We start from the raw sequence: 23,789 nt of genomic DNA, 5'->3' as shown, positions 1-23,789 counted from the left end.
ATGAGTACAATCACATGTTTAAATATCGTTTACTAATTTACCAGTCACCCTATATATAAAAAAAGCTGTCGCGTAACGCGTAGCTGGTCCGATGCCCGCACGGAGCAACTCTTTGTGTGATCCACAAATTGTTGTTTCGGGTTTCATGTATATGTGAACTTGTATGTTTGTAAACGCACCCACGACACAGGGGGAAATCCTAGTGTAAGGCAACGTTTTAAAAAATCAAATGAACATAGCATTTTTAATATAATTCCAGGTGGTAGACAAAACCTGCCACTCGCCGACCGCCATGCTGGAACAACACATGATGTGGGATGACATCGCTATACTGGCGAGGTATTTGGTAAGTAACGTATATAATGATGGCATATAGTTTCAAATGGAATATGCAGAGGTGTTATATTTTGGTAATAATTTTACTATTTCCAATCATGCTTGATTATATGCTATAATTAATCAATGAGATATTGATTCATTTTAAAAAATTTGTTACGGATTCAGTTACTGGATAGGATAGAGAGAGGAAGAGAGAGAGAGAGAGAGGGAGAGAGAGAGAGAGGGAGAGAGAGAGAGAGAGAGGGAGAGAGAGAGAGAGAGGGAGAGAGAGAGAGAGAGGGAGAGAGAGAGAGAGGGAGAGAGAGAGAGAGGGAGAGAGAGATAGAGGGAGAGAGAGAGAGAGAGGGAGAGAGAGAGAGAGAGGGAGAGAGGGAGAGAGAGAGAGAGGGAGAGAGAGAGAGAGAGAGAGAGAGAGAGAGAGAGGGAGAGAGAGAGAGAGAGAGAGAGAGAGAGAGAGAGAGGAGAGAGAGAGAGAGAGAGAGAGAGAGAGAGAGAGAGAGAGAGGAGAGAGAGAGAGAGAGAGAGAGAGAGAGAGAGAGAGAGAGAGAGAGAGAGAGAGAGAGAGAGAGAGAGAGAGAGAGAGAGAGAGAGAGAGAGAGAGAGAGAGAGAGAGAGAGAGAGGAGAGAGAGAGGGAGAGAGAGAGAGAGAGAGAGAGAGAGAGAGAGAGAGAGAGAGAGAGAGAGAGAGAGAGAGAGGGAGAGGGAGAGAGAGAGAGAGAGAGGGAGAGAGAGAGAGAACGATAAAGAAATGCCACGTACCTGTGGTATACTTGACGAGCGTTGCTAGCACGGTGAGTACGAGTGCTTGCGTCGTGAAGTCCCCCAGTACTGACGGGTCCAGCAGACTGTTACTCTCCGGGCTGCTGGTGTCTTTGTCTGTGGACGCTTGCTGTGGAGTTAGGAGGGCTTGGTTAAATCTATACTAATATACTAATATTGTATAGGTAGCATCATCCTCGCTAATTATACTTGTAGTACGCACTTATTAGGGCACGCTGTCACAATATTTAAAGATGAACACATTCATAAAAAATATTTATACTCTGTGGTCATCTCTTACCACACTGGCAACATCATTGTGCTATTTTGTGCACGAGCTGTCACTTCGTACCTGAGAAATTTTCTATAAAATTATGTTGTGAAGCTAACATCAGTGCAAGACACAATGTGTATTCTATTGTTGTCTCATATACCCGCAAACGAGAGGTTAAGCTTAATTGCCCTCTACTATAATCTAATTAGATTATAGTATAATCTAATTCCTCCCAACTTTTTTAAAATAAACAAGGAACCAAGGGCTTTACGGAATGGAAATGGGATTGTAAATATTAATCCTATTGGATCATAAATATTAAATGATCCTAGGAGCAATAGCTACTGCCGGCTTAAGTATTTAACATACCTATTATGGTACTTTATAATACAGTCAGACACATCATGTAGATTGTTCCATGAGAACCTAATAACATGGGACCCCTTAGTATAGACATAAAGGTCAAATTTCAGAACATAAAAGGGAGTGTTACATATACATATATAGTATATTTTTTAAATATAATGTTAGTCTGAATGTAAATTGGAGAACAACCCAATATAACAATTTATTACTTAAGCCTGTCACCACATCCAAGAAAAGTCCATATCAAGTATGGTGCGTGAGTGAGTAGAAGCCCAAACTGAACTGGGTTTAAAACATTAAGATCAACAACTCCGAGGAATCCTCTGTAGAACTTCCAGTATTACTCATGTTGCTGTGGTCCAGATCTTCGCTTTCACAGGTAAATCACATTAATTGTCTGAACTATGGAGTTTGACTATAAGTCCCCCAACCATACTTAGTTGGTTTATAGGTATGGATTACCTTCAATGATATTCCTGTTCCGACAAATATACCACAAGATACTCATAAAAGCAAAATAATTTTACTCCTGAAGGAAAATTATTAAAGCTAAGGTGCCGCAGTACCATGCGTACCTGTCGATAAATGATTTTTTGCCAGTATCTTACATCCCGGATCAAGTAGTACTTTAGGCAATTATGCATAATTCCTAAAGAGCATTACTATTATGCGATTACTTATTATTTTAACTACAGATCTATGAACTGGTCCTAAACTCATGCATTGAAGTGTATTTTCATAGGTGTGAGCGAGGATAAAACACATGATAACAAAGAATTATGTTTTCTATTCTGGAGATTTTTATTCAATATGACATTACAGCACCATTTGTTTTCCTAAAGAGGGGCCATGCCATACACATTGTATATTGCTGGCTACATGCTGCTATGTTGATATTCTTTGCCTTTCGAGAATATAAGCAATGTCTATACTTTAATACTACGGTACTGTACAAAAGTATCCTTGTAAACTTGGTAAGTATTACTTACTAATACTGAAAAAGGTAATCGTTTATGCTTTAGACATTTGTCTATAAAACTACCACATAGAAAGGTGGAATTTATCAAGAATTTTGATTCGGTTCAACTTTAAGTTTAACATTGTATGTTTGGCATATCCAGTTATAGAACTTGGCTGGTTTTACCATAATATATATATCATGGAAAACCACCAATCAATGGCCTGGGATAATAATAATGGAAATTACAAGGTCCAAATTGTAACTATTACGCAGAGCAAAGATTCTTCGTAAACAATGTTTATGTTTTTTGTTGACATATTTACTTACATTGGAAACGTCAGATGTCAGTTACGTTTGTTTTACCAAAAACAACTTGACACATGGTATTTTAAGATTTTCTCCAATATTGAGACCAAGAAAATAAATAAATATTTACATTTTAAAATAAAAACGGTTTTGACCTGAGAGGTCTCCATGGCTGATGTCAAGTTCTATTTATAACTAATATTTACATCTACAACTGTAATAAAACATAAGTTACGGTTGATGTTACCCTATGGTTCTAATATTTGAAATGTATGTACATTACACAGTAATTGAATAAATAAATATTTGATACGAGATTTCCAGTTTCCAAATTTGGTACTTGGAATCAAATCAATGTAAAATATGATATCGGAAGATAGCATAATGTAATTGTGAATCACTTGTTGGTGGCAGTCACGGAATACAAAAACTATAATTTTTTTTGTATTCCATATTGGTAATGCAGTAAAATAATAGATTCTTGGTAATGATTGTTTATTTTAACACATTGCATGGTTACTTGTTTTCATTTTATTAAAGCTAGATAAGGTCGGTATTTCCTACTGACTACTCCAAGTAGAAATACCAAAATAAACTCAGATCCTAGTCTCTGAGCTCGAATTTGATTCAAAGTTCGCCTTCTAATTTACTTTGCGTATCATACTACATACGTATACATACATGAGAAAACAAGTACAAGAGGCCGAAATATATAAATATCATAGCTTTCTGACCCTGATGTCTACTTCACTGATGCCTTCATTGTTCAGTACAGGACTATTTTGTATATCCCTTTCTCCCTTTTTAGTACCAAGAGACAAAAAGGGGGGGGGAGGGGTAAAGAACAGCTAACTGGGTTCCTGAGTGATGTGATACCCATGGTGCAACTCAAGGGTAGAACTCCCAGGAGTCCATCATCTTTATCATCTTTACACAAGAATACACACTGATTGTTATTATATTATCAGGAATGTTTTCCTAAGAAAAGGAGTACTTACTACTCCATTTTATGGGAATAATGTTGGTATTTCATATTGTTAAATGAAATAAAACGCTAATATGATTTTACCTTGGATCACTTTTGACATACACTCTTTTACAGCATAAGTATATCATGTGATATTTTTACTTCTAAATTTAATGATGGCTTATCATAGATATTTTTTCAATACTATCAGATAGATAATTATTAACATGGTTTTTTAGAAGTGTATTCAAATTAAGGCCAGAGAAACCTTAATATGAAGTGTATCCCACACTCCATTATTATTCTAAAATACATAATATGTACCATTGTTATTTAAACCCTAAGGGTGACTGGCAGAGAATATTACCATTTGAATGTTAATTCACTTTATGTACCTACCATTGTTTTTATTATATGGTACACACAAGTCCAGATAGATAAGATATATTCAACAAATAAATATAAATTATTTATTAATTATGAAATCATAGCTTAAGTATAGTTTAGGACTGTTAACTATCACATATATAATTCAAACTATATCAATATTGATAGCATGAATGAAAATGAAAATCCTAATGAACTAGAACTTTACTTTAGTACCTACTATTTTTATTAAGAATAATTTTTAATTGTCCTGGGACAAATCTGTCATAAGTTATTTGGATTTGACTAAAAACATTCAAAAATGTTGGAAGTCAATTTTATTGTTAACAAAGTAAATCTTATGAAACAAAAGCTTGCTGCTATTAGCAGGGACAATGCAAATTTTGAATGTCAGTGAAATGACTATTGTTAGGTTTAAAGCTGATGAAGAGTAAACTTAACAATATGTTTTCTATAGTTTGAAGTGAATACATGTCTAGGCAGTGGACATGTATCTACTGCTAAAGTCTCAAATGGATGCATCTGTATTGGAATCATTTAAATAATGCAACTGTCTGGTCAGTCAATCCGTCTTCTTTGGTTGTTCTTATAATAGATCCATTGTCAACAATCTTGATATTGGTTGCAATAAGCTCTGTAGCTAATGATGTGTGATTTATGATCAGATTATAGTTTTACTGAAAATTGGGAACTTAAACATTTTAAACTAAGTATAGAATATTTGATAATTCTTAATAAGTACCTATCTTATGAAAGATCTTAGATTTTCATAATAGACTGGATTTATTTAAACATAAAATTATTGTTCATAGGTAATGCACACAATAAGTGGCGCCACTAGTTATTCATAATCAATTTTAAAGCGTTTGATACATATACTAACGAATACCTAGATCTCTTCAATTAATATTGGTAAAATACCTACTAAATAATGTAGGTATAAGTTTTTCTGATACTAGAAGTATTTTTGGTTCATAAAAATGGTGCAAACCACGAGTGGTTGTAGCACTAGTTATAGAAATGTTTTAATGGTTTAGGTACATCTTGAGAGATTCTAAACATAATTTAATTTAGTTTTGCTTACTTAATTTTCTTCTTGTACCTAACAGTACTCGGGACATTGATTTTATTATACCATATATGTCTTGTTTAAGTAGGTACAACAATGTTCAAATATTTAAACAGTGTTGTTTATCAACACAACTCTTTCTTTGAACAGCTACAAGTATAATTAGCGAGGATGATGCTACCTATACAATTAATTAGATCGGACTAACTTACCTGTGACGTCCGATCCTCAATTGTGTAGGTAGCATCATCCTCGCTAAGTCCCTACCCTTCCCGGATTATAAACATGGAACCTGTTTATTTTTGCCCTGTTTGAGTTGTGTTGCAGGTATGCTTTGAAGTAAATGATGTTGCCAGTGTGGTAAGAGATGACCACAGAGTATAAATATTTTTTATGAATGTGTTCATCTTTAAATATTGTGACAGCGTGCCCTAATAAGTGCGTACTACAAGTATAATTAGCGAGGATGATGCTACCTACACAATTGAGGATCGGACGTCACAGGTAAGTTAGTCCGATCTAATTAATTATAAAACTGAAGAGTTTGTTTGTTTGAACGCGCTAATCTCCAGAACTACTGGTCCGATTTGAATAATTCTTTTTGTGTTGGATAGTGCATTTATCGAGGAAGGCTATGAGCTATAAAACATCACGCTATGATTAATAGGAGCAAAATAGAGCGGGTGAAACCGCACGGAAGTAGCTAGTCAAGAAATAAAATAGTTAGTATTGCTTGGGTGCTTTTCCACCAGAAATGTGCTATGTAGCCATGTTACGAAGATGTAATAGCTAAGCTGTGAAACTATGTGATCGTTTCCACTGATATTAAGCTATGTAAGATGTGATGTATCGATAGTAGAGAAGACATCCATAGCACACATCTTTCCATATATAAATTCGATCTTAGCTGAACCCGTTTTCGCCAGGGCTAAGCTACGTGTATCAATGAAGATGATTGGTGGAAGCTAAACGCATCGACAGCAACGTAGGATAGCACATCTTTGATAGAAAAGTACCGTTAGATACGATTCATAAAAGCGTACACGTCTCAGGAGAAAATTATGTTGTAAAAATCATGTTAAAAATCTTTTAACGGGATTTGAAAGTTAGTGATGATTTTTTTATGGTATAATATTTTATTTTATGCTATGTAGGTTGTATAGCTCCGTCCCTCTCGCACTACTCAGTGATCGACCATTCCGACACAATTGTAATAGCAGACTAAGGCCCCAGGTGATCAAACTGCCCGTTTGCCAGCTAATAGTAGACTAAGGCCCCTGATAGTAAGCAATCCTCGCCGCTGTGGACACCCGAAACACCAAAGTCGTTACAAGTGCGTTGTCGGCCTTTTGGGGGTTAGGAATTTATGGATTGTTGGGGAAACGGGGATTGGGAAGGGGGGTCCGTTTAAAAGCCTAAAAGTCTATTTTATAAATAAATGCGTAATACCTTAGTTGAAGTCTCAGGGTAGTCGCTGTCTCCGGATTTAGTGGACGACGGTCGCTCCGTGTCCTCAGTGCTGCCGGGAGAGCCGCGGCCATCGTCCTCGACCATCTGTAACGTAGAACATAGGGTTTTTCTATGGTATAATTACATACAAACATAACCTCACTCTTGTCTCCCATTTTTTTTTTTTGAGGGTGGAAAATCATCCAATGACTTCTCCCGCCTTGGGCGAGGCGAGAGGGAGCGTCAGACTCTTACTGACTAAAAACCACCCCGTTCCTTCTCCTGCCCGTCGAGCCGGAGCCCCGGTAAACCCGCTAGGTAGTCCGCAGCTCCGGATTAGGCATCAGCCTTACTGGGCCCCATCTGTGGTGGTCTGATGGCTCTTTGAGGCGCACGCAGAACGCGACGCGCCGACTCTTGTCTCCCATGGGGTAGGCAGAGACTATGGATCGCCAAATGCAACAATTCTTTACCTATGTATGTTTATGGCTTAGTGTGATGAATATACAATCAGCTTTGCCCATGGATAAATAGCTCAAACTTTTTAGGTATTGAAGATTTGGAGATTGGGGATTGGGGTTTGGGGGTTGGGTATTGGAGATGGGGGTTGGGGGATGGGGGATGGGTGATGGTGGATGGGGATTGGTGATCGGGGATTGGGGATTGGGGATTGGTGATTGGGTATTTAATATTTTAACTAAAACTTACATCAAACCCGCTATCACCATCTCCTTGCTCCCTCGCCGACTCTCCAGTAGGACCGTGCTGCATGCTATGTGCTCTGCCTTCGCTGTCCTGTATATAGCGTGAAGATATTACCATATATACTGGTAAACGATGACACATTTAGGTGTAGGGGACATTTAAGTGGAGTGATTTCGAAGTTTTTTTTTATAAGATAGGTGATAATTTATAGGTAGTGTATGATACAATTTTAACAAACATTTTATTTTGTGTAAGTGGAGTGCTTCTTGGCTATAGTTTTTTTTAAGGGAGGACAATCATCCACTCCATTCTCCCGCCTTGGGCGAGGCGATAGGTCTATTAAGAGGACTAGAGAGATCTACTAACAGGTGTTCAGAGTGGCCACCGGGTGGTTTTAGTTAGGTAAAAATTCCATACCCCCTAGTCTTTCTCCCTAAAGAGCTAGGCGTCTTTTGAAGGTTTCCCTCCTTCTTCTTTCTTTTGTGAGGGGTGACAAATGAAACTTCGAAACCACGTACAAACGACACACATTTTGGACATTTGAGGGGGAAGGGGGACACAATAAAAATACAATAGGACAAAAATTCCAAAGCATTATCTAGGTATTGTTTTTAAAAATCTAGTGTTTTTATTTATCTATATATGTATCTGTACATATTTTGAGTTGAATTTTTAATTTTTTTTAATTGCTAGTTCTAGAAGCACGCTGTGTTATTCAGTGGTTTTGTGGTAGTGTTTCGCTAGGTTGAGGTTCGATTCTTGTTAATTGTAAGTGCACTATTGGGTGCTTTAGTGTGTAGTAGTAAGTTTGATAAAATATTTCTTGTTCTATTTTTGTTTCTATTTTGCTGAATTTTACGCCATTTTTATTAAAAAATATTAAAATAATAGTGTCAAGTATTGCAAAAGACGATTGTTAATAAAGTAGGCGTGGATTGCTGTGCATATATGACCTCTTTTAGCATAACATCATATAAGGTGTTCTAAATGTATCTGCCACGGCTTTCATGGGAGGTAGTGTTGTGTTTGAAGATTACAATAGTGAAGAAATTTCGTACCCCGGACCAGGTATACAATTTGAGAACATAAAGAAGTTAAATAAACATTGACTCTACTCTGCATAACGTGGTTCATAAATACGCACGATGCGTCGCTTCGTCAATAAAAACAATTGATAGCAATAACGATAGACAGTGAAAGATATAGCTCTTTCAGAACAAACTGATACGAAGACTGGTTTGTATGAAAACAAAAACTATCAATAATTAATATTTACTATTGTAATCTTCAAACACAACACTACCTCCCATTAAAGCCGTGGCAGATACTTTTAGAATACCTTTTTAAGTTTAATTGTAGAACATTTTGTTGCCTCAACGTTTTTATACTGATGATGAGACGTCAGTAAATTTATTTATCGTTTTATAATAGTTTAAGAGTACCAGGTATATTTTGTTAGTTTATAATTTTGTTCATATCAAAATTGTGAGAAGGCCTATACATTGTTAATGTGTGATCATTACTCATACTGTATTTTTGTAACAGACTATAAAGAACAACTGCCTCGTTGGTCGAGTGGTCGCAAGTGCGACTGCCTGACAAGAGGTCTCGGGTTTGCCGGGTCGAACAAAGTATTACCGGACTTTTTTGGTTGTACGAAAATTTCTCAGTATTAGCACGGTGTGTACCTTCTATTACATGGGACTTATAACATAATTGGTGAATAGTTGGTGTAAATTGTATAGCCGCATTATGTGCCGTAATGTGCACCTCTGTCTACCCCGACGGAGATAAAAGGCGCGTCGAGTCCTCTTCGTGACTCGAAACTAATAGAGCTTTTCTTCATTCATATACGTGAGTAAGCCTGATTTTTAGTTAATTTAGTATGTCTTACGATAGTTATTATAAAAATACATATAACATATAAAAAATTGTAACCTTCTCACAATTTTAACAAAGTTAATGTTTACTAAATAGTCAGTTTGAATAGCCAATCATAAGGGTAAACCATGCAGGTTTCAATTTTGAACTAAAGGTTTAAATTAACCGGGGTTTCGGAAAACTAATGGGCATCTATTTCATAGTCATAAAAAGGGTTAAAATTCCATTTGAATTAAGGGTAAAAGTAACTATTCTGCGATAACCATTTTCAGCATATTTTAAGTTAAAAATATTAGGAAAATACACAAAGCGATAACCGCTAACTTCATGTCAAAATAACGATAACTAGTTATCGCAAAACGTTAAACTAGTTACAAAACAATAACGGTAGGATAACACGTTACTCTTGGAGGGCCGATCGTGTCTTTAGAAGTAGGCACAGAGAACGACCTCTGCGTTTTAAAAAGCATTCTAGCTGATGTCTATTAAATAAAAGCAGTGCAAAGCATATTGATACGACATCACAATCATTTACGTTACAAACAACCGTTGTTTAGTTAAAAAAACCAGTTGTAAAACATTAAACGTAAATAATTGTCATTTTGAAGTGATATGTTGCGTTATAATCGTGTTTTTAATGTGTTATAAAAGCGTTATTTTTGGCGGAAAACGGTTATAACGCGTTACAGCGATGCGGGTTATGGTGAATAAGTAATACAAACGATAAAATGTAACCAAATCCAACAGGAGCGTGTAAAAGACAACAGTGATATGAGTACGTACGTGGACTAACTGGAAGATAAGTAGAATTAGTTGAGGGCGGGTTGAAGAGGGGATAACGGATTACATGTAACTAGTTATTGAATAACGGTTGTTTCGTTGTTAATAATTGTTTTTATATGGTTGTGTTTGTGGCAGTAATTTTGTAATATCATTCATTCATGATACTTTATTTGTTGAGTTGTTTAAGTAAACGCGTATTTTTTAAAAGAGTAATGATTGAAGTTTCTTTCTCGTTCTTCTCTATTCGAAGCTACACTTTGGAACGAGCTTCTAGCTTCACTGATAGACGGACTGGCAGACTATTATTTACTTCTTTATTTGTTAACACTTCAAAAGTACCTATTTATGGTTTAATTAAAATAAATGATTTGATTTTGATTTTGAGTAATATATTTCTGAATTATTCATATTGTAATATTTTATGAAGAGTTGAGCTCTACTGTTCTGTAACTACTATTAGTAGTAGATACGATTCAGTACCTTAACAGTGGGTTTTATTAAGTTGTAAGCTTATTGACAACATTTTATTTTATCTGTATTGTATGATTAAGTGAGACTTTTTGTCCCGTCTTTCACAATGGGAGACATGTTGTGAGGATAATATAACAATTAAACAACAAAATTTCATTAGCACACGCGCGTCAAATTCCGAAATACCTACTAGTCTTCAAATAACGCGGGCGTGGGCGCCTCGCTGCTAACAGCTGATCATGCGAAAGCACAGCGCTCGATATATTGTTGTTTTCTCATTGTTATAAAAATAAAACTAATGAGTATACGAAAAAAGTTTCTTTGCGAAAGTTGTGTGTAATCATGAGTACAATCACGTGTTTAAATATCGTTCACTAATTACCAGCCACCCTATATATGTTTGTATGTGTGTATAAATGTATGTATGTATGTAGACCTCTTCAATCCGCCATTATAGAAAGAAATTATAAAAGAGTACAAGACGTAGTAGTAGCTAATTACTGACTAGTACACAATGATTGCATGATCCAATATAGTACGGTTGACATATTGAGTAGTATAACTCTGGTATAGTAATGACCAAGCCATCATCATCATCATCATCAACAACTGATGAAATAACAGCACTTTATTTTAACTTCAAAAACAACTAGTGTTTTGTATCATTTTGAAGAACTCTCTTTACTTAAAAAAATACATAATATACAACAAAATGCTATTATTTTAAAGATAATTCAATTGCCTTTTATACGACATATGATACCAAATAATATAGTGAACAACAAGTATTTTATCCACGGAATCTGATATTTGTATTCACATAATTTGAGGATGGTGAGTAACCAATATTTTTAAGATACCTGCTTTGGAGTAGGGTGTATAAGTCTTGTCTATTTATTTCACTGAGCGAAATTTTTGAATTGATCATTCTATACCAGAGCTAAAAGATGAAAATATTTATGAAAATGTCTCAAGAATGTCCTCATAATTATTGATTTACCTCATCATTTGAATGTCTTTTATTCTATTGCTTAACAAAGGAATCTCAGTTTCAAATTCCTTGAGGAAATACTATAAGTAGGTACATATTAAGAGTTATCAATATTATTATAAATAACTTAAGTGTGGGAGAGCCATGCTTCGGCACGAATAGGCCAGTTCGACCGGATTGATACCACGGCCTCACAGAATACCGGCGTCAAATAATGCTTGCGTTGAGTGAGTGAGGTTACCAGACTCCCAACTACTCCCCTTCCTAATCCGGATTCCTCAACAACCCTTTCATTACTCAACCCCTATAATAAGGAACAACTTATAACACAACTCCCAATAACGTCCATATATTGTGAAATAAATGCAATCTTATTTGCTAATGAACTACAAGTAACCAAAGACATTTTCGCAAAATATTTCCATAGTTTTACATGAAATATTCAATTGTTTCATGATATAAATGTCACTGTTACACAAAAGCTCGTCATTCGTTCCAAACAAATGCTTAGAAAGCTAACAACACATCTGATTGGGAAAGTCTAACGATGTTTATGAGCCCCGGCGTGACTGGAAATCAGTTGAGATACCTCGTTGAACAATTTAGTGAAAAAGTTGTACTCGTGTTTAGTTTTACCTGGAATTTGAGGCTGGGCCAAGTATTTTTTTTTCTTTCAGACTCGAAAAGCAATTTGTGGATCACACAAAGAGTTGCTCCGTCGGGGAAGCAGAACCAACCAATCGGAGCTCCGAACGCGCTTTCGTTTCGATCTCATTAAACGTAAAACAAACTCGTACTAAGCTTAAGTACTCAGTTTATACCTAGTGCGCTGTAGCATGGTGCGGCTGACAGATTCAGTAACGTTTCGTATCACTCTTGAAAGTTGCTGCGATTTAAAAATTATGCCTTAGTATTTTAGCTGTACCACATTCGTATTATGTTAAATCATTTGGAAGTGTAGTTAATTAAATTAAAAGCAACCGGAATGTTCTAGTCTTTAAATAAAATCGAATGGAATGAAAAATAAAGTGATATGCGTATAACGTAACGCCATAGTTGTGTTTAGTGATGAGATGTACTGCTACGATGGATGGTAGTCGATGTTTTTTTAGAATAAAAAACGAAAATGCCCGAACCACAGTGACTTTATCTGAGCACAAATATGTATGTAGTAGGCATTTTTCTAGACATTTCCGGCGCCTTTGGTAATGCGTGGTGGCCAATGGTACTACTTAAACTGAAAGATCGTGGTTACTTTAGTAATATACTAGCGACCCGCCCCAGCTTCGCATGGGTGCAATGGTGATATATTATACCTGTATTATACATAAAAACCTTCCTCATGAGTTACTCTATCTATTAAAAAAAAACGCATCAAAATCCGTTGCGTAGTTTTAAAGATTTAAGCGTTCATAGGGACATACAACATGACAGAAAAAGCGACTTTGTTTTATACTATGTAGTGAGTAGTGATACAATACAATCTAATATACACTTGTTTTCTTCACGGTTCTGTAAAACTGAAACTCTGAAACACCTCAGGGCTCGGTCATAAAATATTTATTTTGACAAGTATATACACGTAGTTACACTGCACAACTAAATAACACACACATTTAATAACAAAATTAAAGAGAATTAAATGTATGCTGCGAGTATCGACAGCGATAAAAAAAAATTCTGATGTCCATCCCTAATGAGAGACGTCAACGTCATACAGGCAACTGTCACCCGCACCATGCTACAGCGCACTAGGTAGGTAGGGTAGGTAGTTATAATAGCACAGTTTAGATATAAAAAAATGTTCGTTCCGTATAAAAAAAATTGTTGATTCCAGGCAGAGGGCGCAATAGGCGCGAAATGCTGCTCATGAATCTGAACCTCTAGCATGGCTTGAAATAGTCGAGTTCCTCGTCAAACAGTTACGTAAGCCGATAACATAACAATTTAAAAAAAAACTGTAGTTGTACTTTCCCATATCAGAAGTGGTAATTAAGTAAATAATAAAATGATATCATTGCCTGCCATACCTATACTAAACACCGACATAACAATCTCTATTGAATTTATTGCACCACTACTCTTTGTGAAGAATCCAGGTATTATAATTTAATTTTTTGGGTCGAGTTTAATTCAATTCAAAATTCTACTAAATTTGGTAGAATTTAGTAGAATTTGGTAAAAGGCATTTAACTAAAAAAAATAACGGTTGGGTACACAGCTAATCATACTTTAAATGAGAAAGTTTTTATACAAGGATACATAGACGTTAGTCATTTTTTAAAATTACTTATGTGTGGAAGAGCCATACTTCGGCACGAATGGGTCGGCTCGACCGGAGTGATGCCACGGCCGAGCACTACACCGACGTGAAACAACTTTTGTTGTGTTACGTTGTATGAGTGAGGTTACCAGAGGCCCAATTACCTTACTTTTTATCCCACAGAAAAAGGCAAAGTCGTTGGTAGAAACTAGTATCAATATATTTTTATAGAATAGTATGTTTTTTATCTAGTTAAAGAGTAATGGTGCAATAATTTCATATACTTATTACTTATATAATACTTGTATAAGTAAGATATATAAATAGTAAATATTATATAGTATATAGAGTTGTATATGATATTACCTGATGGGGAACAGTGACGAGGTGCGGACTGTGGCCTCCACTGCTCGACGATTGTAAAGTGGGAGATTTACCTGACAAATGGTATTATTATACTGAATTTAATTTAGAAGGAAAGGAGTTGAGTTTGCCTTATGGCATACTACTTGGCTATCGCAGTTTAAAAGTTTAGAAAATGTATCAGGATCACTTACATGTTACAACGATCAGTTGATACTAAAACCTATAATATTATATTGTGATTTTTTATTGGGACAAACCCACCACAACTTCCCAAAATAAAATATATTACAGTACTTATAGGAGATCCGATCAAAAACACGTACAACTACTTTAAAAAACTTAAGACTGTAAACAGTTGGCAGGTAGAGAAAGCCTCTCGGCATTAATTATGCCGAATTAATGTGCATTTGTAAATATGTAATAAATGAATTTCCGTTTTAAAATTATATACATATGGTGTTCAATAAATAAAGAAATTGCGTATGTATTATTATTTCTTTTTTATATACAACGTGTAACAAAAAGGGGGTATACATTTCAAGTGTACGGTTACTAGACAACATAACAAACGATACGGGAAGGGTTTTTTAAACTCATATTTTCATGGTACCAAGTTATGAATTTTTCCAATCGCGCCGCCGCGCGAATCAAAATTAGGTAGACAGGTACTAGGCGATCGGATTGACAGAAGAAATGTTTCGTAATATTAGCGAGTGATCCCTGTAGTGTTGTGACACGTTTATATGATTTGAAATCAAGAACTATGCGATACCAAGTATTTGGTACTAATTTTTTTTAAACGTATTTTAAGCTGAAACTTTGTGTAGAGATTCTATTCAACCTGTATTCATCGGGGCTTCTTGATGTATATGGGTATTTTGTTACACGTTGTATATTTCATGGGTGGACGTTTGGCCGCTATTTCGCCTGGTGGTAAGTGATGATGATTACTTATTAGTAAGGTCCCCCTCACCTCCATGCGCGGAGGAGATGGCGGCCTGGTCGAGGACGTCCCACGACTTCTGGCGCCGACTGTGGCACGAACTGTGCGACGACGACGGCTGGATCAGGATCGACGACTGCAACACGTAGACACATCTATCTATACTAATATTATAAAGCTGAAGAGTTTGTTTGTTTGATTGTTTGTTTGTTTGTTTGTTTGTTTGTTTGAACGCGCTAATCTCAGGAACTACTGGTCTGATTTCAATAATTCTTTTTGTGTTGGATAGCGCATTTATCGAGGAAGGTTATATGCTATTAATCATCATGCCACGATCAATAGAAACCGAGCAGTGCGGGTGAAACCGCGCGGAAGTAGCTAGTAAATGATAAATGATATTTATTTTGCAAATAGGTTATAAAATAACACTTTTACACGTCAATCTCTTAAATAACTAGATGAGGCCGGCATTTCCTATCCGACTACTCTGAGAAGAAATGCCGAAATAAACTCAGAGGTCATAGTCTCTTTTAAAGTCCAGACAAAATCAATTAAAGTAAGTAAAAGAGATACGCTAATACTCATCAATCTCTCTCTCTCTCTCTCTCTTTATTCTCTCTAATAGTAATTGTACTAATGGTAGAGGAACAAAAGCCAGTGTTTACACCTTTATCTCTATCTGTTGTATGATTATGTAAATATTTTGATTGGATGATTTTCCATACACAATAAACTACATTATTTTCTTAGTAGTTTCTCTCACTGATGAGGATCATTGTTCTCGCCTCGTCCACTAGACTAGATGCAATAAAATGTTAAGCATTTTTTTAGGGGAAAAAATCATCCAACCGCTTCTCTTGCTTTGGGCGAGCCAAGAAGGATTGTCAGACTCTTACTGACTAAAAACCACCCCGTTTCTACTCCTGCTTTTCGACCCGATAAATTCGCTTCGTAGTCCGCAGCTCTGTATCAGGCATCAGCCCTACTGTGCCCCATCTGTGGTGGTCTGATGGCGTACATAACATGACGCGCCGTACGCACGGGTCATTTTTTTTTTTTTTTTTGAGGGTGGAAAATCATCCAATGACTTCTCTCGCTCTTGGGCGAGGCGAGAGGGAGTGTCAGACTCTTACTGACTAAAAACCACCCCGTTCCTACTCCTGCCCGTCGAGCCGGAGCCCCGGTAAACCCGCTAGGTAGTCCGCAGCTCCGGGTACGCACGGGTCTAGATAGAAGATAGTAGAAGTATTAATTTCGAAAGATGACAGATAGACTCACCTGGTGCAACTCAGCGGTAGGACAGTAGTGGTCGCAGTTGTCGGGGAGCCACTTCGGTAGGGAGTGCTTCACGTGGCACCGAGACCGGACCTCCTCACTCACACACACTAACGCTGAGGGAATAAGAGGGGACCTTTATTGTGAGTACACGAGAGTTTCTACAAAATATATTTTAATAAAATTATTGAACTACTTTGTACTTAGATTTTTTTTTTAATGAATAATATTCTAATTGTATAAGGTAGGTTTGTTATAATCGAGTTGCGTATACAGATAATATGTATCAGAAAAACGATCTCGAACACGCTGTATAAAAGTAGTCTGTTTACATAAAAAAATCTAGATGGCAAGTAAATGTGTGTGTAAAGGGGTGAAATAATTAGTTAAATAAGCTAATTAGTAAGCATGCATATTGTGAATTAATGAGTGAGTGAATTAATGAGTAAGTGAGTAAGTCAGTGATTGAGATAGTTAGTGAGTGATTGAATGAGTGTGTGTGTGTGAGTGAGTTATTGAGGAATAAATGAATGAATAAATTAATGAGTGAGTGAATGAGTGAGAGAGTGTGTCAGTAAACGAATGAATGAGAAAGTGAATGAGAGAGAGTGAGTGAACGAATGAATGAGTGAGTGAGTGAGTGAGTTTACGAATCAATGAGTGAGTGAGTTTACGAATGAATGAGTGAACGAATAAATGAATGAGTCAGTGGACGAATGAATGACTGAGTGTGTGAGTGAACGAATGAATGAATGAGTGAGTGAAAGAGTGACTGACCAGTGAGGTAGGCGACGGTGTGCGGGGTGACGTGGAACTTGTCGCGGTGGGTGTGGGGGCTGGCGACGAGTGCCAGTAGCTTGACGAGGACGCGGCAGGTGCGAGAGACCGTGGCGGCGGCCGGGTGCCGGTAGCCCTTGATCAGGTGGCCCACCAGCGCGAAGTGGAAGTTCGACCGGAAACTGGGGGGGAGAGGAACATCATATCAATATGCATATCCAATTTTGGGCAGTTGCTTGGTGTGGTATAAGGCATCGTCCTATTAGAACGAGAACACACGATACTAGGGCAATTATCGCACATCCATTTTCTATTGGGACGATGCTAACAAAATAATGATAAATCATGCTATTGGTTATGCAAAAGTAACATTCCCGTTTATTCCTTACATAGACGTTCATAAAATGTTATAGCTGCATACAGAGTGAGAAAATCCAAATGAAGCCTTTTAAGGTAAATACATGCGTAGATAAATTTACAACATTACAGCAATTAATGTTTAATCAATGTGTTTATCTTCTCAATCCCCTATTCCCCACCAAAATTTTTATCCTAACCTCCAAAAGGCCGGCAACGCATGTGCGTTGCATGTGTAACGCTTCTAATGTTTCGAGTGTCCATGGGCGGCGACGATTGCTTACCATCAGCTGATCCGTCTGCTCGGTTTACCGGCTTATAACTTAAAAAAAATCTTACCTGAGTCCCACAGCATGGTCCATCTGCTTGAAATGCCACTCCAGAGGCTCTCTGGTTTCCATCATCACCTGTTCCAGCGTCTAGGAACAACAGAAACCATGTTGAGATTCCATTTTAATGCACAGAAAACCGACGTGAAACAATGCTTGCGTTGTGTGAGTGAGATTACCGAAGGACCAATTACCCCCCTTCCCTATCTTTCCTATCCTCGATTCCCTAACAACCCTTAAATTCTTAACCTCCACAAGGCCCCCCGGCAACGCACTTGTAACGCCTCTGGTGTTACGAATGTCCATGGGCGGCGGCGATTGCTTACCATCAGGTGATCCGTCTGCTCGTTTACAAGCTTATTCCATGAAAAAAATGTGTCTCACGATAGTAATAAAAATAATAACTCCTTCTCAAACACCTACCTTACTCTGGAACTGTCCCTGAGACTCCAGCGTGTGTAGATTTTGTTCCATGAAGGCAAGTCCAGCGGCGTATAGCGTCGGCTCGTCCAGTTGTAGAACTGATAGTGCCACCCAGAATAGCGCCTTGTGGATTGGAGACGCCTGTTCAACATACATATACTTTTGTGATGAATTACGAACATTGGCGGATCAGCCCACATAACAAGAGGCAGCAAATGAGGCCTGTGACTAAATCAACAAAAAAACGTCTTCGAAAACCATCAATTAAAAATAAAAGTAATAACAAAAAAATATATATTATTACTTATTTGTTTAATCTTTAATATATATACACAATACGTACGTATGGCATTCTCTACCAGTCTGCCAAGTATTATTCATTGTATTGCCTACCTACTGATAATTTAGAACATTATGAAATTGTCAGAACCAATCCTAATCTTATAAACACAGTAGTTCTTCCGAGAATAACCTCTCGACCAAAAAAAGTGATGGAAATGGGCCCCATTTCTAAGTCAGGATCTGATGTTGGTATCTTAGGGAAACCGAGAACTTTCGAAAATTGCAAGGGCGAGTAATGTGTTTATTATGTTATTGAATAAAGATTTTGAAACAATAAAATTTGATAATGGTCTGAGGTGGATTTGATGATGGAGCCAACAGACAGTCGAGGGAACTCCTCAACGGTTAACAGTAACTACCCTGTGTTTGGACTTGATTAATTTGTGTTGATGAGAACTTTACACCAATGTAGATGGAGTGGGACTGTCATGTAAGGTCTGATGATGAAGAAGCATAGTTGTTGAGGGAACTCCTCAACGGTTTACAGCAACTACCTTGTGTTTGGGCTTGTATAATTTGTATTGATTAGTACTTTGCACCTATCTGAATTATTAGAGGTAATGGATCTATATAGGCTTATACGAAAAATAAATAATAAAATTAAAAAAACGACCTCAGAAAACCAAACATTAAAAACGGTTAGGTTAGGTTTGGGTTGGGTTAGGTTTGGGTTGGGTTAGGTTTGAGTTGGGTTAGGTTTAGGTTAGGTTTAGGTTTAGGTTAGGTTTAGGTTAGGTTTAGGTTAGGTTTAGGTTAGGTTTAGGTTAGGTTTAGGTTAGGTTTAGATTAGGTTTAGGTTAGGTTTAGGTTAGGTTTAGGTTAGGTTTAGGTTAGGTTTAGGTTTAGGTTAGGTTTAGGTTAGGTTTAGGTTAGGTTTAGGTTAGGTTAGGTTTAGGTTAGGTTTAGGTTAGGTTAGGTTTAGGTTTAGGTTAGGTTTAGGTTAGGTTTAGGTTTAGGTTAGGTTTAGGTTAGGTTTAGGTTAGGTTTAGGTTAGGTTTAGGTTAGGTTTAGGTTAGGTTTAGGTTAGGTTTAGGTTAGGTTTAGGTTAGGTTAGGTTTAGGTTAGGTTTAGGTTAGGTTTAGGTTAGGTTTAGGTTAGGTTTAGGTTAGGTTTAGGTTAGGTTTAGGTTAGGTTTAGGTTAGGTTTAGGTTAGGTTTAGGTTAGGTTTAGGTTAGGTTTAGGTTAGGTTTAGGTTAGGTTTAGGTTAGGTTTAGGTTAGGTTTAGGTTAGGTTTAGGTTAGGTTTAGGTTAGGTTTAGGTTAGGTTTAGGTTAGGTTTAGGTTAGGTTTAGGTTAGGTTTAGGTTAGGTTTAGGTTAGGTTTAGGTTAGGTTTAGGTTAGGTTTAGGTTAGGTTTAGGTTAGGTTTAGGTTAGGTTTAGGTTAGGTTTAGGTTAGGTTTAGGTTAGGTTTAGGTTAGGTTTAGGTTAGGTTTAGGTTAGGTTTAGGTTAGGTTTAGGTTAGGTTTAGGTTAGGTTTAGGTTAGGTTTAGGTTAGGTTTAGGTTAGGTTTAGGTTAGGTTTAGGTTAGGTTTAGGTTAGGTTTAGGTTAGGTTTAGGTTAGGTTTAGGTTAGGTTTAGGTTAGGTTTAGGTTAGGTTTAGGTTAGGTTTAGGTTAGGTTTAGGTTAGGTTTAGGTTAGGTTTAGGTTAGGTTTAGGTTAGGTTTAGGTTAGGTTTAGGTTAGGTTTAGGTTAGGTTTAGGTTAGGTTTAGGTTAGGTTTAGGTTAGGTTTAGGTTAGGTTTAGGTTAGGTTTAGGTTAGGTTTAGGTTAGGTTTAGGTTAGGTTTAGGTTAGGTTTAGGTTAGGTTTAGGTTAGGTTTAGGTTAGGTTTAGGTTAGGTTTAGGTTAGGTTTAGGTTAGGTTTAGGTTAGGTTTAGGTTAGGTTTAGGTTAGGTTTAGGTTAGGTTTAGGTTAGCCAACTCAAACCTAACCTTTGGTATTTCTATTTCCAAATACGATCAATCCGCCAATAATAGTATTACTAATAAATAATAGTTAATTTTAGCTTTTTAGTTTTTACCTTTTGTTTTGTTTTTAATGTTTGGTTTTCTGAAGTCGGGTTTTTAATTAAACGCAGTATTATATTTTTATTTATTTATTTTTAGTATAAGCCTATATAGATCCATTACCTCTTATAATTCAGATAGGTGCAAAGTGCTAATCAATACAAATTATACAAGCCCAAACACAAGGTAGTTGCTGTAAACCGTTGAGGAGTTCCCTCAACAACTATGCTTCTTCATCATCAGACCTTACATGACAGTCCCACTCCATCTACATTGGTGTAAAGTTCTCATCAACACAAATTAATCAAGTCCAAACACAGGGTAGTTACTGTTAACCGTTGAGGAGTTCCCTCGACTGTCTGTTGGCTCCATCATCAAATCCACCTCAGACCATTATCAAATTTTATTGTTTCAAAATCTTTATTCAATAACATAATAAACGCATTACTCGTTCCTACAATTTTCGAAAGTTCTCCTTGGTTTCCCTAGGATTCCATCATCAGATCCTAACTTGGTCGAAATGGGAATTGGTTACCTATCAGTACTAATAATAGTTCTGTTATTTTTTGCTTTTTAGTTCTTACCTTTTGTTTTGTGTTTTATGTTGTAATTTCAGTGCTTTGATTATAAAAATGTATGATTTCATAAAATTATTATGGAATTCACTGTGGCAACCCTATCAAAATATGTTAACTAATATTGTATCTGATTTTCTAATAATAATTGTTTAATATAATTTTTACTTTGGCAACTTAGAAATGACACTGATGTCACAGCCGTTATTTCAAAGTGGGACGAATTTCATTTTAAATTGTAAACCGTTGCGAGAATTGTCAAGCAGTGTAGTTGTGTGAGACAAAAGTGTCAGCAAGCAAAAGGTGCTTTCTTTACCCGACTGCGCCAAGTTTTTATATGGAAAGATGCGTGTTATAGACTGCTTCCATACTACTGATACATTGTATACTCAAGCTACGCATCTTCCTCGCATGGCATAGCTATTACATCTTCGTAGCAGAGCTACATAACACGTCTCTGGTGGAAAAGCACCCTCAGTGTGGGAGAGCCTGGCTTTGGCAGACTAGGTAGGCTCGACCGGATTGATACTTTACAGTAAGCCAGCGTGAAACAACGGTTGCGTTGTACGCAGCTTGTCTGAGTGAGGTAACCAGAGATCCCCCCAAAAGGTTGGCAATACATTTATAACTCCTCTGGTGTTGCTGACGTCCAGTGCCGAATTGTTATTGCTTGCCATCGGGTGATTCGTCTGCCTTTTGCTTACCTTTTGAAAGTAACATGACTGCCTCGTTGGCCGTGTGGTCGTTGGCCTCTGATTGGCCAACTCGAATAAACCAACCAATCAGAGCGCCGAACGTGCTCTCGTTTCGATCTCGGTAAACGTAAATCAAACTCGTACTAAGGGTATGATCATCTTGATCATAGTTATAGTTATATAAACAATAGTTACCACAATATGAGTTATAACAAAATTATAAAACAAATAACTCATACTGACTTGGATGAAAAATCAGTTTTAGTTTTAATGGTAGGCAACAGTTTAGGTTTAACAAGGGGGATGTTGTGAATGGTGTGGACACCTTATTAAAATCAAATAGTGGGAAAATAATTGTGTGTGCTTTCCCATATTCAAATACACTTTCTTCTTCAAAGAATAAGTACATAGGTGTACTCAATAACATACTACACAAAATGACAGACTTTTATTTTTTGATACTAATAAATTTATTAGTAATCTTATATTTAACAAGAAAGGTATACACCTTTCAAAAAAATGTAGACAGAAAATTGCTATACTTATAGCAAATAATATTAACACTGTTATAACTAATATAACAGATAGTAGTTGTAGTGACAAATCTGTGCTGTCTAGAGTGTCTAACAGCACAGAGACACTAGGTTTAAACTAGATTATAAGACAACAGAAGGTACCTTTATAAATCATATGAATGATAAGGTAAATTCTGGCAGTATAAAACTATTTCAAAATAATTATACACAGGGGCAGCACAACCTTAAATTATTTTATATTAACATTCAAGGCTGTTCCTCAAAAATCTTAGAATTAGAGCTGTTTTTAGAAAAAACTAAGTTTGATTTAATTTGTCTATCAGAGCATTGGTTAAAGGAGGACCAACTAACATCTTTAAATCTAGAAAACTACAATGTAATTAGTAATTTCAGTAGAAAACAAATATTACATGGTGGGTCCCTAATATTAGTTAAAAATAGTATTAAATCTAAAGAAAGGAAAGACATTGTAGCACTGTCAGTTGAACACACCATTGAGTTGTCCTGTGTTGAGCTGGATAGACATGTTGTAGTTTGTGTTTATAGACCACCTAATTATCAGAATCTTCCTTTATTTGATTCTGTCATGGAGGATGTTTTAAGAAAGGTTTCTACTAGTCACAAGTCAATAATTGTTTGTGGCGATTTCAATATTAATTTATTAGAAAATAGTACAAGCAGTATGGAATTGTTAAATTTGTTTGGATCATTTAATTTAAAAAATGTTTTTTTAGAACCAACTAGAATAACATCCTCGACCGCCACCTGCATTGATAATGTTTTTTGTAATTGTGATTACAAAGAAAAACATATTATAAATAGCTTGCCATCCGACCACTGTGGACTGATGGTTGCGTATAGCTCTTATTTACCTTTGCTGAAAACTCAAATAAGATTTAGACAAACTACATTTAGAAATTTGGAGAAATTAAACAATTCTTTAGCTAGTAAATTAAGTATGAAGACATTTGATATTAGTAATGTGAATAAGTTGTACAACGATTTCTTTGAATTATTAAACAAGGAATTTAACAATATTTTGCCACTCAAAAATAAAGATATTCATACCAAATTTGTATTTAGCGATTGGGCTACTGTAGGTATTCGAAAGAGTAGAAATAAACTTTTTGATCTTTATGGCATGAAACCATATAATAACGACCCCCATTTTCAACAATATGTAACATCGTACTCAAA

General features: G+C 36.4%; 1 protein-coding gene across 20 annotated transcripts in view; it reads right to left on the bottom strand.

Moving 5' to 3' along the window:
* Positions 1-23,789, bottom strand: part of LOC118280223 (neurofibromin) — a 111,419-nt gene that overhangs the window by 14,936 nt on the left and 72,694 nt on the right. For 18 of the 20 annotated variants that reach the window (XM_050701999.1, XM_050702005.1, XM_050702011.1 and 15 more), the window contains 10 exons: positions 18,442-18,582; positions 18,029-18,108; positions 17,333-17,514; positions 16,559-16,671; positions 15,311-15,416; positions 14,338-14,408; positions 9,868-9,945; positions 7,586-7,672; positions 6,878-6,982; positions 1,099-1,228 (listed from right to left, as the gene is read on the bottom strand). In XM_050701999.1, the coding sequence (XP_050557956.1) occupies positions 1,099-1,228; positions 6,878-6,982; positions 7,586-7,672; positions 9,868-9,945; positions 14,338-14,408; positions 15,311-15,416; positions 16,559-16,671; positions 17,333-17,514; positions 18,029-18,108; positions 18,442-18,582 (1,093 nt within the window). The remainder of the gene's footprint in view (positions 1-1,098; positions 1,229-6,877; positions 6,983-7,585; positions 7,673-9,867; positions 9,946-14,337; positions 14,409-15,310; positions 15,417-16,558; positions 16,672-17,332; positions 17,515-18,028; positions 18,109-18,441; positions 18,583-23,789) is intronic. The other 2 variants (XM_050702014.1, XM_050702020.1) reach the window with 1 other exon arrangement.

Source organism: Spodoptera frugiperda, chromosome 21, assembly GCF_023101765.2.
Source record: "Spodoptera frugiperda isolate SF20-4 chromosome 21, AGI-APGP_CSIRO_Sfru_2.0, whole genome shotgun sequence".
Taxonomy (NCBI): Eukaryota; Metazoa; Arthropoda; class Insecta; order Lepidoptera; family Noctuidae; genus Spodoptera; species Spodoptera frugiperda.
This window is presented reverse-complemented; position numbering and strand designations above follow the sequence as displayed.